At 36.0% G+C, this 17644-nt stretch overlaps 1 protein-coding gene across 2 annotated transcripts; it reads left to right on the forward strand.

The window, feature by feature from the left end:
• The first annotated feature begins 47 nt into the window (after positions 1-47).
• Positions 48-16013, forward strand: LOC127415313 (sterol O-acyltransferase 1-like). Of its 2 annotated transcripts, none has more exons than XM_051654022.1 (16): positions 48-203; positions 1616-1752; positions 3104-3162; positions 5310-5452; positions 5721-5780; positions 8754-8861; positions 9934-10216; positions 10371-10449; positions 10535-10616; positions 11951-11996; positions 12108-12237; positions 12461-12558; positions 13609-13707; positions 13820-13955; positions 14121-14266; positions 14377-16013. In XM_051654022.1, exons 2-16 carry the CDS (start codon positions 1629-1631, stop codon positions 14452-14454), a joined length of 1671 nt encoding a protein of 556 aa, XP_051509982.1. In that variant the 5' UTR covers positions 48-203; positions 1616-1628; the 3' UTR covers positions 14455-16013. The 2 variants fall into 2 exon arrangements, with proteins under 2 accessions (XP_051509982.1, XP_051509983.1); XM_051654023.1 differs by having other exon boundaries at positions 1622-1752.
• Positions 16014-17644: the final 1631 nt, after the last annotated feature.

Consider the following 17644-nt stretch of genomic DNA (forward strand, 5'->3'; position numbering starts at 1 on the left):
AATCAGATGGCGTTTAGATGCAGACCGCCCTCCCGGTAGAGAATGAGTGTATCGGTCCATCAACAGGCCGCTGCTGCTGTTACATTTATCTCATTTATTCACACATAACTGTAACGCGAACAAGTGTTTCTCATTCACTGGGTTTGTCTCCAGAGCCCGAGTTGGCCATAACAGACGGGCATATTTTGGTGGAAAAAATACAAGTAAGTGATTTTTTTTTTAAACCGGAGCTAGTAAATTAGACATCATTCAATCTGCTCGAAAGCATTTCCTGGTTAGTGAACGTCAGTTGTGCCGCAATAACTGATTCGATTATTTATTGTTTTGCTTGCTAACAGCGTATTTTATGTCATTTGAATGTTACTGTTCAGTACAGGCGAGAAGTTACACCAAAATATGATAACTACACAGGATTAAAACAGTTTACCAGCCCATAGTGTAATGTACTAAAACAGTTTTAGTGTCAACAACACTTGAATTGATGCAGTTGCGTTTGTGGTGGATGGAAGCCTGTTGCTAAGAGACCGTTTACTACTTGTGACATCACCTTGACATGGTCTTGACGTAATATTCAATTTGACGTCATCAAGATTAAAGGAATATTCCGGGTTCAATACAAGTTAAGCTCAATCAGCAGCATTTGTGGCATAATGTTGATTACCACAAACAAATAAACAAATTAATAAATACAAATTCGACTCATCCCTCCTTTTCTTTAAAAAAAGGCAAAAATCGAGGTTACAGTGAGGCACTTACAATAGAAGTGAATGGGACCATTTTTTGGAGGGTTTAAAGGCAGAAATGTGAAGCTTATAATTTTATAAAAGCACTTGCATTAATTCTTCTGTTAAAATGTATGTATTATTTGAGCTGTAAAGTTGTTTAAATCATCATTTTTACAGTAATTTTAGGTTTTGTTGACATTACATCGTCATGGCAATGAAGTTGTAAAATTAGCTATAGCTTTACATAGAAAGGATAAGTAAGCGATTTATCACACTTAAATCATATTAACTCGATTACTGTTAATGTCTTGTGGCTAAACTTTTGAAACTGTATTTTAATGTTTACAAACTGGCCCCATTCACTTCCATTGTAAGTACCTCACAGTAACCCAGATTTTGTTTAAAGAAAATGGGGGGCAGGTCAAAATAAATTTTTGTGGTAATCAATATTATGCCACAGATGCTGTTGATGAGCTTAACTTGTATTGAACCTGGAATATTCCTTTAACATTGGTTTTCATTGGAGTTGTTTCATTTGCCTTTGTAAAGTATTTAAATACTTGCCATGAATACACTTACCTGTTGAGCAAGATGAAAATTCTGTCATAATTTACTCAACCTCATGTCGTTCCAAACCTGTATGCCTTTCCTCCATGGAACACAAAAGTAGAAATTTTGATGAATATTGACGGTGCTCTTTTTTCCCATACAATGAAAGTGAATGGTAATTGAGACTGAACATTCTGCCTAAAATCCCCTTTTGTGTTCCACGTTCCACTTAAGAAAGATAGCCATACAGGTTTGGAGGAAATGATAACATAATTTAACATTTTCAGTGAACTGTCCTTTTAAGGTGCATATTGTTTATCACTGTGCTGTTTTATGTTGAGTTTCAGCAGCAGAATGGCAAACAAGTGTGCTGGCGCCCCACGCAGTCGCAAGGGGTCCCATAAGCTGGCTCCATCATCTGACCAGGACAGCACAGGGGCCGAAAGAGCCAAAAGAGAGCTCCCCTGCCCCAGTAACGGTAAGACTGAATCACTGCACAAAACAGTGGACTATTTAAACTGGGAGCAAGTAATATAGACACATTAGGATGTTGATTTCAGGGGTCATTTAAGGGTCTAATTCAGTTCATTCAACTCTCACCTAATGGAATAAGTTGCAACATGTTTCATCATGTGACATAACTGTTTATTTTAAGTTATCTGATTGCACAATTTGTGCATAACTTAGAATTTGAATTATCCTGTTAGCTGCCATTATGTGCCTTTGAATTACAACACATACTCAAATGACACATACTCTACCAGTCAAAGTTTGGATACATTTACTGTACTCATTCTTTATAATTACTATTTTACACATTTTAGTTTAATAGTAAAGTCATCAAAACTATGAAATAACACAAATGGAAGTATGGGAATGATGTAGTGACCATACAATTATTTTATTTATTAGCTTTTTGTGCTCTGCACACTCTGGGCATTCTCTCAACCAGCTTCATGAGATATCAACCTGGGATGTTCTTTAAAGAGTTCCCATGTATGCTGGACACTTAGATAAAACTTTTGACTGGTATTATATATCACATATTTGATTTATCTAATAAAATATCTGTACTTTTATGATTGAAAACATTATTTACGGTAAGACTTGATGGTGACTGTGTAATCTAATATGAATTGAAGCAATCAGGGAAAACAATAACTATGATACATTTCTGTTACGATAGTGAAACAGTCAAGCTTCATTTGGGGATGAATAGACTGCCATGTGATTGACCGCGTGACTTGATTGAGAAATTGCCAGCAATGTTATCAGTGATGCACTTATTCCCATTAACTCTGAAATGTACATGACTCAGTCATTTTTGATTATTCAGGTTTTGTTGTTTCTTTTATCGCAACAATTATTGTAAAAGATGAAATATGACTAACAGTGAAAATGCTAGAGTTGGTTTTATACATTGTGCAATTTAATGTAAAAGTGAATATAGCATGATTACAATTTTGTCTAAATGTTTCATGACAGTTTTATTGATTGCTAAAACAATGGTTTAGAACATGAAGTATTTTTAAAGGGTTAAAATAGTGCTTTTTATTTGGAAGTCATGGCTTTTACACCCTCTATGAATTTATACTAATTTGCCGTTTGTCTAACCCACACTTTGTAGACTAAGTACACTAGATGAATCACCTGATCTTCTGTGTTTGTACTGTAATGGATGCAAGTATTCTGTTTGCATTATGTTGAATCAGTTAAAGATTAGTGGTATGGTAACCAGAATACCATGCCCTTGAGTGTCACAAAATGACCTGTGTCCAGCTGTATTTAGATGTGATGATACTCTATCAAATATTCATGTTTCCTTTCAGGAACTGTGGAAGTGGAGCACATTATTTGCAGGAAGCTACAGCTAAAGAAACAAGCTGAGGTAAACTTTCCCAATTGCATTTTTTTCTTGACTTACGTCTCCAATCAGATATCAAGTCAGATAAGTTTGACACTTGCATACACACACAAGAAAGAGAAATGTATAATTCTCATGTATGAAGAAAGTAATGTTAAGTATGTTTAAACCATGAGAGCAACAAAGTACTAAATGTATTATGTGTGTGTGTCCTGTTCTTTATCACTGTATTATCACAGATTATGTCACAGATTAACAGATCCTAAATGTTCATGTGTGACCTTTGGGTTGACTAAATCCTTTGATTGATTTAAATTAAATGCTTACAGCTAGTACTTTTAAAATATCTGAACAGTCTTTTATGTTAATTTATTCTACTAGACTATACAGTATATTTAAAAGAGCAAATTTACTATGCTGATTGCTATACAGCTGTGATTTTGATTAGTTTAGCTGCTCCAAATGTTTGTTCTGCTTTGTCCTGGTTTATCTGATTTGACAGAAACATGTAGACACAGGTTAATCTTGTCAGACGGCACTTTATCATGACGGAAGTTGTACTCTATAAAGCACAGTCTCTGTTAATTTTTAAAATGTCTGGGACAGTATTTCCGCTGGTATTAACAAATGAAGGAAAAACTGTAATTAACAGTCATTGATTTGTTTACAAGGGATCAAGCTTTAGCTTCTTGTAATAAGTTCTTCTGAGTGAGTGCATATAAAGGTTACACGAAATGTAAAGTATGATATGGTTGTCAGCCAGGGTTTCATGAGATTCTTCATATTATAATATTTACATATTAAAAAGATATACCTCTTAAAAAGCCATATACACTCACTGAGCATTTTATTAAGAACTCTGTGGTCCTAATAAAGTGCCAGACTTGGTCTTCTGCTGTTGTAGCCCATCCGCCTCAAGGTTTGACGAGTTATGCATTCTGAGATTCTATTCTGCTCACTGCAGTTGTACAGAGTGGTTATCTGAGTTACCGTAGCCTTTCGTAGCTCATTGAGTGTATATGAGTGATAATGTACAGTTAGCCGGTTGTTATCACAAAATAAACCCCGACAGGGTGATCAGGACTTCGACGCAAAGCGGAGCGATTATTACACGGCTGCTAACCAAATAAAATTGAGTTGAAATCTGTTGGTGACTGTTTCACTCATTATCCAGCCTATTACAAGACTACTTGCCACATAAATAAATAAATGGACATAACACATTGGTTTGCATTAAAATTATGTAATTATGTGAGAAGAAATAAATGCTGAGCAGCTTGAGTTCTGTTGGTTTATTTTGTCATTAATGAACGTCTGACTGTTCATTATGCATCTTATTACAAGACTACTTGCCAAATAAATAAATATGAAACATTTATTTGAGTTGAATTAATTTTATTTGCTTACTTGTAGAGATCACTCATTGATCTGAGAAGCAGGAAAGATGGCTTGCAATTCACAGATGAGATGATACGTGGAGTGTGGTTATTACTGAGAAATATCAGACCGCTAGATGGCACCATTGACTGGTTCGAGCTGACAGAATGGCTACAGTAACTCAGACAACCACTCTGTACAATTGTAGTGAGCAGAATAGCATCTCAGAATGCACAACACGTGTATATATATATATATATATATATATATATATACATATACTGTATTAAAAAAAGTTTCCACCTAAACTAGTAGTATTTCTACCAGTAACCCATGTACAAACGAAAGTGATACTTTTGAAACACATTTTGTTAGGAGTGTAGCTAAAGGATTGGACTTAAGAATTCAAATCTAATTTCTGACCTTTTTTAAATTAGGGATACAGGAGAAGTATTGCGTCATTAATTCAATTTCTTGATTTTGTGTCTGTGTGGTTAAGTGTAGTATTTTAAAGCAACTCAAAAGTTTCACAGACATACAAGTCCTTCATTTGTCTCCATGAACAGCAGCCTCAGTCAAACAAAATGACCATGACAGGAATAAAGTAGCTTGAGATATCACATGAGATCAGCGTCTCAGACTGAGTTATTATTTTGTGTATATTATGTATCTAGGCTAGGAATCTGTCGGTGGACAGAAAGACCTTCGTAAGACCTTTTGGAAACTTTCTGTTCTTGATTGTCAGAACCTCCTTTGATGTATGGCTGTTTTGTGTATTTGCTGTTTTTGTTCAGCATTTGAAGGCAGACCTGATGCGGCAGTTTGACACTCAGGTGAATGAGTTCATGGACAGTCTTATTGAGGAGTCTGCCAGTCTGGGTTCTTCCCATATGAGCACAGTCTTTCCTCTCTCTGATAAGGAGAAAAGCAAACTGAGGTACTCAAATGGATAGAGCCTACTTATTAGGCACGGAGAAGCCCCCTCATACCCCCATAAAAAATGTTGTCCCCATTTCTGTGAAAGCAAAATTCCTGCTTGAATATACAGCATTTGTGAAAGTCATCAAGTGATCTTGGCACCTGACTAATATGTCTGTTGTCGACCTTTCAGCATATTGCTTTTATCTCATATGCTTTCCATTTTGCATTTTTCCCTTTTATCCTCTTTGTGTCTAACTCTTTCATCTTCTTCTCTGCCCCTGTAGGCATACACAACCTTCGCAAGGCCAAAGCAAGCAGTTTGTGATTCGTCGATCCCTGTTAGAGTGAGTCATGGGTGTCTTTTCCCTATGAGCTTGATGAAAGCATGTACTGATGTGAAATTTGAATCAGTCTGTGATCAGATCTGAATGACAGAATTAATTTGATTAGCTGACCGTAATAAACCTGCCCTATGTTTTAACACAATTTATGGAATGTAAAATTGTTCAGCTGCTTTTTTTATGTATTTAATGTTTGATCAGGAAGGCAAAGTGACCAGAAACATACAGATGGTACTGGACTGGAGATAAATATTTGTGATGTATTTGGCATGTTATCAGCATGTAATTGGACCCACACACACTCACGGCCACACTCTAGATCTGCTTATTAGTAAGGGTCTGAACATTTCATCCACTGTTATTAAGGATGTAGCACTATCTGACCATTTCTGTATTTTCTTTGATCTAATGATTTCTCCACTCACTGAAGTTAGATCTCTCTCTGTCAAGAAGAGGTACATAAATGAAAACACTGGTGTGTTTAGAGTATATCTGTAGAATCTGTTGATGTTCTCCTTGATAAATTTAACTCTAAAGTTAAAAATGCTATTGATGACATTGCTCCTGTAAAGGCCAGGAAGATTACTGGCAGGCGTAAAGTGAATAATAAGAAACTAAGAAAATAAGAACGAATGTAACAGAAAACAAAACTTGAAGTCCATCACAATATCTATAGAGACAGCCTTCATGCTTTTAATTTGGAACTAGGCACAGCTAGACAGACTTTCTTCTCCAACATTATAAACAGCAACATATTGAAAAGGTTGTTTTCGATCAGTTTAACAAATTCTTAAATTCAAATGTCTACTTGGACAATTTCCAGTCTGGTTTTCGACAGCATCAAAGCACAGAGATGGCACTCATAATGATAAAAAATGATGCCAGTGCCTTGTTGAAATTAACAGTGGATGTGCCGAAACTTCCTTCAGTTAAACACAGACAAGACAGAGGCAATTGTAGTTTGGCAAAGGCGAAATTCCCAAGGTGAACACATACCTTGACTCCAAAGATCTAAACTAGACAAAAAATCAAGTAAGGAATCTTGGTGTCATTTTGGAGTCAGACCTTAGTTTCAGTAGTCACATCAAAGCAATAGCTAAATCAGCTGACTATCATCTAAGAAATATAGCGAGAATTGGATATTTTGTATCCAGTCAAGACTTAAAGAAACTTGTTCATGCATTCATCACCAGTAGGGTGGATTCCAGCAATGGACTCCCCACCAGAATTTCCAAAAAGACCATTAGACAGCTGCAGCTCATTCAGAATGCTGCTGCCAGGGGTCGGTTGCATAAAACTGTTTTCGATTAGTCTTACTAGTTAGGCGTCTAAAATGTTGGTCTTCATTTTTTTTTCAGTCAGTTGCATAAAAATGAGATCAGTCTAATTTAAGACCAAAATGTAAGACAGCACACCCCTAGGCTAACTTTTGTTTACCATACATGTTGCAATGGAAAATAACTGTCAGCTGAGCCAGTGGGGGCTTCAGAGGGCTGAAAGGGGCTTGAGTTGAAACTTTGACTTCAACAATGGTAACAAAATGTCATGTGTTTTTTATTATTTGGGTTAAAATCACTACATTTGTTCATTAGAATCAATTTTGAAGCACTGTAGTCCTCTAATAAGCAAATATTTTCAGCAAATGAAAACTGTATTGAGCGTCCACTGTTGGACATTTTTTTTTAAAGCTGTTCAGTGTCTTCCTTTTCCCACAATGCAATGCAAATTAGACTGTCTTACTAAAGAACGTGAGCTTGTTTTATGCAACAGGCTTTTTATGGCATCTTTAGCTAGTCAAACTAATTGTTAGACGCAGTCTTCAAGTTAATGGCTATGTTTATGCAACCGGCCCCAGGATTTTCACCAGAACAAAAAAGACTGAGCATATCACTCCAGTACTTAGGTCTTATCACTGGCTTTGGGCCTTGGTAGCTCAGTGTGTATTGATGCTGACTACCACCCCTGGAGTCGTGAGTTCGAATCCAGGGCATGCTGAGTGACTCCAGCCAGGTCTCCTAAGCAACCAAATTGGCCCGGTTGCTAGGGAGGGTAGAGTCACACAGGGTAACCTCCTCGTGGTCGCTATAATGTGTGGTTCTCACTCTCGGTGGGGCGCGTGGTGAGTTGTGCGTGGATGCTGTGGAGAATAGCATGGGCCTCCACACGCGCTACATCTCCACGGTAACACGCTCAACAAGCCACGTGATAAGATGAGCGGATTGACGTCTCAGACGCGGAGGCAACTGAGATTCGTCCTCTGCCACCCGGATTGAGGCGAGTCACTACGCCACCATGAGCACTTAGAGCGCGTTGGGAATTGGGCATTCCAAATTGGGGAGAAAATCAAAAAAACAAAACAAAACAAAAATCACTGGCCTCCAATCACATTTAGAAATGAGTTTAACGCACTATTGCTTGTTTATAAATCACTCAATGGCCTAGGATCTAAATACTTTGCAGAAATGCTTGTTGAATATAAACCTATCAAACCTCTCAGATCATTAGGATCAAGTCAGCAAGAAATACCAAGGGTTCACTCAAAACAAGGTGAAAATGTGTTTAGCCATAATGCCACCCGAAGCTGGAACCAGCTTCCAGACGCAGTTAGATAAATGACCCAACAGTAGCCACTTTTAAATCCAGACTGAAAACACAGTCTGTCACATCTGTTTAGCTGTGCATTTTCTGACTAAGCATTGTGCTGCACTTATTGATTGCTTTCATTTTAATCATTCTATTTTATTGCTTTTCCTTTTCTTTTTTTATTAATTTTAATTATTACAACTTTTTATTTTATTACTTTTTATTCTTATTTCATGTTCTTAATTGGTTTTTAAATGTATTTTTACAGTATGCATCTTATATTTTCATCATTTTTATGTAAAGCACTTTAAATTGCCATTGTGTATGAAATGTGCTATATAAATAAACTTGCCTTGCCTTAATAATTACCTTTGTGTTTTTTCTGTGATGCAGTGATCTGTTTGAGGTGAATCACATCCGCACCATCTATCACATGTTCATCGCCCTCCTCATCCTCTTCATCTTCAGCACGCTTGTTGTGGACTTCATTGATGAGGGCAGGTCAGAGTAGTCATTGTGAAGTGTGCCAGTCATAATAATTGTTATTTATCAAATAATGTTTTATGATATAGGCCTATACTGACATATTATCAACACTTTTGGAGCTAACTTTGCTCTCATTTTTGAGACCACAACCTTGTAATGATATAAAAGTTTTAACCTTGCTGACAATGTGGTTTCACTCAGATATGAGATGTATTTTGTCTAATTGATGTTTGCAAGGTCTTAAATTAAATAGGCTAGAACATGACCTTGAAGTTTATGACCAAAATCTTATATCACAATAATGATGTATATCATTATTCAGTGTAGTTATTTAAAAAAAAAAAAAAAAAATAATAATAATATTTTATATATATATTAAATAATCATATGATAATGCCTATTTTGTGGTAATACAGTGAAGAAAGTACTTATAATTAATTGTACTTAATTTAATTTATGTTTTCTTTTCATTTGGAACTTGATGGATGCTAACCAAAAGATAAGATGGGTTACAACAAATGAATAAGTCTAACGTAAATGTAAACAGCTTCAAATTATATAACACTTATAAACAAAAAAGTGACCTGTGACCATGCATAAGTTGAATTCTTTAATGTAGCAAGTTGTGACATTGCTTGGCAACCATAAAAAAAAAAAAAAAATATTGTAGAACAAATATCAAGATAGTGTGCACATCCAAAACCCAAGTTTTGTAAATCAGGCAAAACAAATAAACAAAACAAATCCTGATTAAGACCTAACTGGTCAAAACAAAGTTTTTTTTTTTTTTCTAATAATGTTTGGAGCTTCAAAGGAATATAAAATTGGCCAGTCACTCTCATTGTCCCCATTCACTTCCATTGTAAATGCCTCACTGTAACCTACATTTTTGCTTTTTTTAAAGAAAAGGAGGGATGAGTCGAAATACATTTTTGTGGTAATCAACATTATGTCACAAATGCTGTCGATTGAGCTTAACTTGTATTGAACCCGGAATATTCCTTTAATATCAGTGTGCTGGCATTTATTGATTTTTTTCCAATATTTTTGGTCTAACTGTTGCATCATTCTCTCTTGCTCTCTCTAGACTGGTGCTGGAGTTTGACCTGTTGGTGTACACGTTTGGCCAGTTCCCCCTAGTGGTTGTCACATGGATGTGTATGTTCCTATCCGCCCTTGTGGTTCCCTATGTACTGCTCAGTGGCTGGGCCAGCGTCTATCCAACATCAAACCATCGGTCCCTGTGGACATTGCTGGCTGGTTTCCTCTTGGTGCTTTATCAGGGAATGTGTTTGGGTTTCCTGCCCACATATGTGGTGCTGAAGAACGGCCTTCCCCCCGCATCACGCTTCATTCTCATTCTGGAACAGGTACTCATTCACAGGTGGATGTTTATTTAAATATTCTGCTAAACTGATCAAAGGTGCGTTAACCTTGATTTGAACTGTTTAGACTTCCATCCTAGTAAATTATGCATTTATTTCTACTTTTATTTATTGTTGTTATTGCTATTGTTGTGAACAGGTGCGGCTGATCATGAAAGCTCACTCTTTTATCAGGGAAAACGTGCCAAGAATACGATCCTTAGAGCTAAGCAAAACAAGTAAGATATTCACTTAGATGCGTTGATTTTTAACCCAAAAAATATAAAAACAAAAACGTTTTATTTTGTCATTTGATTTTTGTAGATTCTGTAGCTGTACCTCAGCTGACCCAGTACCTTTACTTTCTCTTTGCACCCACCCTAATATACAGAGACAATTATCCAAGGTAAGATTCCCTGCTACTGGTTTTTAAGATTTTATATTTAGATTAGCTTTACTATATGTTTGGACTTTGGCATCTTTTCTCAGAGAAATGAAACAGTATGCATTAGAGATGTGCCGGGTGGTTGACTAATTAGTGGGGTCAACTACTAACATTAATATTTTTAGTGGTAGTGGTTTTAATGGGAGACGCAATTCTTAAATTAATTGAGAGACGCAACTTCTTAGAGAGCGTTTTTGCAAGTTGATAGCTTGATGTGAATAATAGTCAGTACAGCAAAACCCTCTGCAAGAAGTTTTGTCACTTTAATGCTTTAGGTGTAGTCTTTTTATGCACTGTTGTAACAGCAAAGCTCTGCAATGCAATACTCAACAAAACATTTCAAAACAATCACTGTCGGACGTTAAATCCTCTGCTGTGAGTACTGTTCCTGTATTTGTGAGGTGAAGTTTTTTTTTGCTGATTCTATCTGACACTGCTTAAATAAATTGTATCTTGCAGCAATATTATCTTGCAGTTCTGCACTTTTGAATGTGCAGCGAGGATCGCCCTGAAGCTCTCCGGTTACATTGAAGCACGTCATTTTGTGTTCAAGATGCGCATAAATGGTTTTGTGCCACTCTGTATTGAAGCCTTTTGTATTTCTAACTTTTCTAACTTTAATAGTTTTGTGCAATAAGATGTTCTAGTTATTTATTGATTATCCGTTAGTCACCATGTTTAAGTGCTGCACTTAGCGTCCGTAGATCCCTAAGAAAAGCATCTGATCGGGTTCATGTGAACATAACAGAGAATGTAATTATACATTATTATCCTGATATAGTCGTTCAAACAACCGATCGACTTGTCAGTTATGAAAATTGGTAGTTTTGCACATCTCTAGTATGCATCAAAAAAGTAAATAAAATTATATTATTAGTTTTTTCAAGTCAATGTGAATCACCATTTGCAACCCATTTTACTTCCGTAATCATCAAATTAATATTCACCAGATGGATATTCAATGAGAAAAATGTAGGGCGGGGCTTTGGTTAATACATCGTGATTTGATTGGATCATGAGAAGTGGGTGTTACATACTAGAATGGAGCCAGGTGGTTGGAGGGGAGGGGTAAAAAAGCAAATGGGATTAGTAACATAAACCGAAAAGGAAAGTGGTTGCAGAGGCAGAGCAAGTTATTAAATTTTAATAAAAGTTCATGACGACAAGCATTTCTTTAATTTGGAATAACATGCAATGATGAATCATGCACAAAAAAACAAAAAAAAAACAGTATCTAGGAGCAATTTTAATTTAATGTTGACTTCAAGAGCACTTATTTTGATTTGTCCTTGTAGAAATCCATGTATTCAGTGGGGCTATGTGGCTACGAAGTTTTCACAGGTGGGCTCTTTGAAAGAGTGCATGTGTATGATGTGATTTTATAAACAAGTTAAAAATATCTAATTCGAGACTGGGTAAATGTAATTCTGTTTTTTTCCTGTGTCATTCCAGGTGCTGGGGTGTTTGTTTTACGCATATTACATATTTGTGCGGCTGTGTATCCCTCAGTTCCGCAGTATCAGTATGCAGCTCTTTGACCTCAGGGTCATGGTGTTGTGTGTCTTCAACTCTATACTGCCAGGTACACAGCACTGCCAACACGGCCACCACATTTAATTCAAGCACATCCTCTCGTTCATTATACTGATAAAGATATGTCTCAAAAGTAATTTGAGAAGGTTCTTATTAAAAATGTCTACCTATGCTTGTAGCAGTTGCAACAAATGGCAAATCATGATGAAAGCAAATGATTTGTGTTTTTATTATTGGTTTGTGTGATGTTAGTGTACTTTTTGTGCTTGTAGGTGTACTGATGCTCTTTCTGGCTTTCTTTGCCTTTCTGCACTGTTGGCTAAATGCATTTGCTGAGATGCTAAGATTTGGAGACAGAATGTTTTATAAGGTAAGAGACAGGAAGGTCACACACATGTGGCCTGTACTTAAATTTCACAAACACACATAGTCTACAGGTTTTGATTCTAGAGTATGTTCTGTAGGTTTCACATTATCAGACCTAAATTGTTTTTTAAATGATTCATCAAATTCAGGATTCCCGCAGTCATGTAAATATATGGAAAAGATATGGAATTTGAAAGTGAATGGTGATTGAACATGGAATATACACTCACTGAGCACTTTATTAGGAACACTATGTTCCTAATAAAGTCCCTGACATGGTCTTCTGCTGTTGTAGCCCATCTGCCTCAAGGTTCGACATGTTGTGCATTCTGAGATGCTATTCTGCTCACTACAATTGTACAGAGCGGTTATCTGAGTTACCGTAGCGTTTCTGTCAGCTCTAACCAGTCTGGCCATTCTCCATTGACCTCTCACATCAACAAAGCATTTCCGTTCGCAGAACTGCTGCTCACTGGATGTTTTTTTTACTTTGGCACCATTCTGAGTAGACTCTAGAGATTGTTGTGTGTGAAAATCCCTGGAGATCAGCAGTTACAGAAATACTCAAACCAGCCCATCTGGCACCAACAATCATGCCACGGTCCAAATCACTGAGATCACATTTTTTTCCACATTCTGACGGTTTATGTGAAAATTAATTGAAGCTCCTGACCCGTATCTGCATGATTTTATGCTTTGCACTGCTGATACGTGATTGGCTGATTAGATAATCACATGAATATGTTGATGTACAGGTGTTCCTAATAAAGTGCTAAGTGAGTGTACATCTTTCTAGTTATGCTCTGCTCTAAAATATTTAATTGCCTAGTTATTGCTCTTGTGTGGAGTATAAATTGCTCTTAAACCATAGTGATGTCTAATTTGTGAGCAAAACATTTTTTTTAGTCGATTCTTTTCAGTGAATTGGTCAAACTTGATCACAGATTGGCCTAAATTCTTATTCTAAACGACTGGAACAGTCATGGAAAAAGACTTGTTGTAAATTTCGTTGCTATTATGTGATTTATTGCTGGAAAATTTGCATTTCCTCTAGGACTGGTGGAACTCCACTTCATTTGCTAACTATTACCGTACCTGGAATGTTGTGGTACACGACTGGCTGTATTACTATGTCTACAGGGAATTTATGTGGGTAAGTCATCAGATTTGAATGTCAAATGTGTGGCTTATTTGAATGGACTAGATGATTGTGGTAAAATCCAGTTGTGCATCATACTAAACCAAGAGTGATCATCCACTTATAGATGACACAAAAGCGATTCCGTGCAGCAGCCATGTTGGTTGTCTTCACTGTGTCTGCCGTGGTGCATGAGTACATTCTGGCCATCTGTTTTGGCTTCTTCTACCCCGTCCTCTTCTGCCTTTTCATGTGCTTTGGAAGTAAGAACCTCACATAATACAAGAGAATGTCAAACTTGGATTCAAATATCCTTGTTTTAAAGTTTAGGTTACCTTTACTCAACTTTTCATGACTGATTAAAATGACAGATCTTATATGTGAAAATCTGTAATCCTTCTTCACTCCAAATCCTTTTTTTTTTTTAGTGGTGTTTAACTTTGTACTTCACGACCGGAGAAAAGGCCCGATCTGGAATGTGATCATGTGGACTGCGCTGTTCTCAGGTCAGGGGCTTCTCATCTGCCTCTACTCTCAGGAATGGTACGCGCAGCGCTACTGCCCCATAGAAGAGGTAAACAATGGGTTGGTGTCTGGTGGGATAATTTGTGAGGAAATATTATTGTGGAAATTATTTATTTATCATAGATATTTTCTCTTTTATTACTCTTTTTGTTTCTTCAGCCCTCTTTCATTGACCTGCTGAAGCCTCGATCCTGGACTTGTTATCCACAAACCAACACTGCTGTGTACACTAACTAAGACACACCAACAGCCAGATGAATGGGGTTTACACTGGAGGGAAAAGAGAGGAGCACAATTTATTCTTGAACTTTAAAAAAAAAAAAAATAATTTTAACTTTGTATTGCACTATGACCAAACTTTAAAGTCATAATCTTACGTTACAAACCTGCCTTAGATATTTTATTTCCTGTTTACTGAGATCTTAATTATCAAATTTATGATAATGCCCATCATAGAATGAAGAATATATTGAATGTTTCTTATTAATATTTAATTATTTCCAATTTCTAAGCAACAAAGTCTAGTTAGCATTTGACAATCTATTTAAGGTTTTGATTGATCTGGTTAAAGATCTTTTTTAAAGTCTTTGTTATGTCATAATGTTGAGGTCAGATTATAAATGTGTTTCATTTACTGCCACCTCACCTCACAAGTCATTTCATTTTGTTTTAAGGTAGCATTTGATATTGTAGTGTTGACTGTTTGACAGAACTGAAAGTATTTTATAACAGGAGACAACTGTGATGTCATAGACAAGCTGGGTATTGATATTGTAACTTTCTGACCAATTTTCGCTTGGACACGCACCACAGCCAAGCAATTCCCTAGAATGTTTACAAAATGGGGAATTCCAGAACCCCAGTAGGTTTTCCTTTTTTTGCCATACTGTGACGAAATACAAACATTTTCTTAACTTGCAGTTGCAGTTTTAATTATAAGTAAGAGTTTAATGGGCAGAGTGCCCTTTTAGAGAAAGCATTCAAAATGTCATACCTAGTTCCTTTTTAAATTTTGCCATTTTGTACTTTAGTTACTGTTTGATAAGTTTAACTGGTAGCCTGGACTAAGATTTGACTTGGACTCTTGTTTTTTTTTTTGTTTTTTTTCCATAACAATACAAAGCGTTGTATAAAATACTAATTTTATTGCTGTGATTTAGGGCTTATTTATTGCACAGTAGAATATAAAATTTTGTAAGTATTGAGGGCTGGCTGCACTGATCATTGTACTATTACTGATGGTTTTCAAGCACATTTCCTTTATAAGTTCCAAATTGCTATTATCGTTTACACTACCAGGACATTATTGTTTATCTCCTGTATTTATTGTAAGTGCTAACTGTGTTGTCATCAGTTTAAAGTGAATATTCTCTTAAATTCCACAAGGTAAAAACGTTTTTTTTTTTATGTTTTCTTTGTGATATTATGTAATTAATGTGATCTTTTTTTTTTTTAACATGTACCTGCAATAACTGTAATAACCAGCAGGTGATGATGGAGAGTTGATTGGACCATGTATGTATTCAGTGTTTGTTTTTTTGTTTTTTTGTTTTTTTAAGCACCTGCTATGTAAATCCTCAGTTGTAATTTCCAGAACAATCGATAACTGTAATATTCATCACAAAATAGTGATCAATATTTTGGAATAACACAAATCAAGTGCCGTATTTTTAAATGAAATGTAGTCTTTGTCACATCATGAAAAGATAAATAGACAATTTACAGACTTCACTGTGTTTTGCTTGTATTCACTACACGTTACCAGGTTTATTAAAAAAATACGTTTTCGAACCATATATCTTATGTGATTTGGTCACATTAAATCAAAAGCCCTAAAAGTGAATGAGAATAATGTTTTTTTTTTTTTTTTTTTTTTTCATGGGTGAAATGTTCCAGAAATTAAATATGCATTGTCAAATTATATTTTGCCATTGCTGCCAGAAACCATAAAGAATGAAAAGCCTGGATTTACTTGTTGCTAGATATTCAAGAGGGACAAATCAAATTGAATATTTTGTAATAAGGTTGGAGACTCACAAAGCTAAATAATGCCTTATTACATAGTAAATTCTGTCAGACCTTGGTATTTGATTTATTAGTAAAATTGGCATGGTGAGTTGGTCATTCAGCATAAAAAGATATTAGCTGTATTAAAAAATGGTTCACTGTATTACAATTAACGAGACAGAGCATGACTTTTCATAACAAACATGTTTTAACCAATATATATATATATATATCAATGGCAATGGCAGCCAGAACTTGAAACGACACTTAATGCTCAAGCAAGCCTAATTTTAACTGCAGCATGAAAGTTTTGTGAAATGAACGTCTCCCGAACAGACATTCAAAAATCATAATTTTTCATATGAATCAACCAAGGAGGTCTATAATACCTGGAAAAATCTATCTAATTATATTTGAGATTTAAATGTTGCTTGCAATAAATTTCGTTTCGTCAGGGTACACAGTTATGCTGCGTTCCATTCAAGTTGGATGAGGATATTCATACTTGATATCTCCGACCATAAATGCATTTCATTCCCTGATATACAGAACTGCAATGCTCCCGTTAGCTTAGCAGGGGTTTGGCTAACATTTGAGATGTCTCCTAGCAGCCCAACTCATAAACAATGCTGCAGTGCTAGCATTTGAGCTTCAGGTGTACGATTATCAAAAGAGATTATAATGTTTTATACACCTGTTTCTGCAGGCGTTTGTTAAACAAGCTTTAATATCATGTAATGTGGAAACGAACTAATTTATCGATATTACTTAATAAAGTGAATGTTTATCACTTACTTTGTATATCTCCCTGAGTGTTGACATGTTTGTGTGACATCATGCCCCTGCATCTCGGCGAAATAGGAGTTGAGAATTTCTGCAGGAGCCTACAAATTGTAAATCTGACTTCAAGATGCATTCCATTGCACTTTTCCTAGTAGGAATTGTAAAATCTGACTTTCCGTGTTGAATGGAACGCAGCACTACTTTTCAAAACTTGATCCAACACTGAATGCTCCAGCAGCCTAATTTACACTTAGAAAACTCCTGATGTTGCTTTTGTTTAATAAATTAAGCAATCACAAGGTCATCTCCTGTTTTTAAATCCATAAGGATCTCTTTCTCAGTGGTGATGTGGCAGTGACAGCCGATTCGTCAGCAAGATCTCACTCTCTTCGCTTACAAATTACCTCACTCAAGGCCAGCTAGATGGCCTCCACCAGGACATATCAGTTTATGAAGAATAGAGAAAGTCCTTGGAATGCATTTCCTAATTATATATTTAATACTCTTGGAGGCATAGACTTTTTGTTGAAATGTAATTTTTCTGTTGACAAAATTCCTGTTAAATTGGCCGGTTTTCACAGACAAGCCCTGTTAGCATGGAAATTGGTGTATAAGCACAATTTTTCACCCCACAACT

The sequence above is a fragment of the Myxocyprinus asiaticus genome, chromosome 24 (genome assembly GCF_019703515.2).
Source record: "Myxocyprinus asiaticus isolate MX2 ecotype Aquarium Trade chromosome 24, UBuf_Myxa_2, whole genome shotgun sequence".
In the NCBI taxonomy this organism is placed as follows: Eukaryota; Metazoa; Chordata; class Actinopteri; order Cypriniformes; family Catostomidae; genus Myxocyprinus; species Myxocyprinus asiaticus.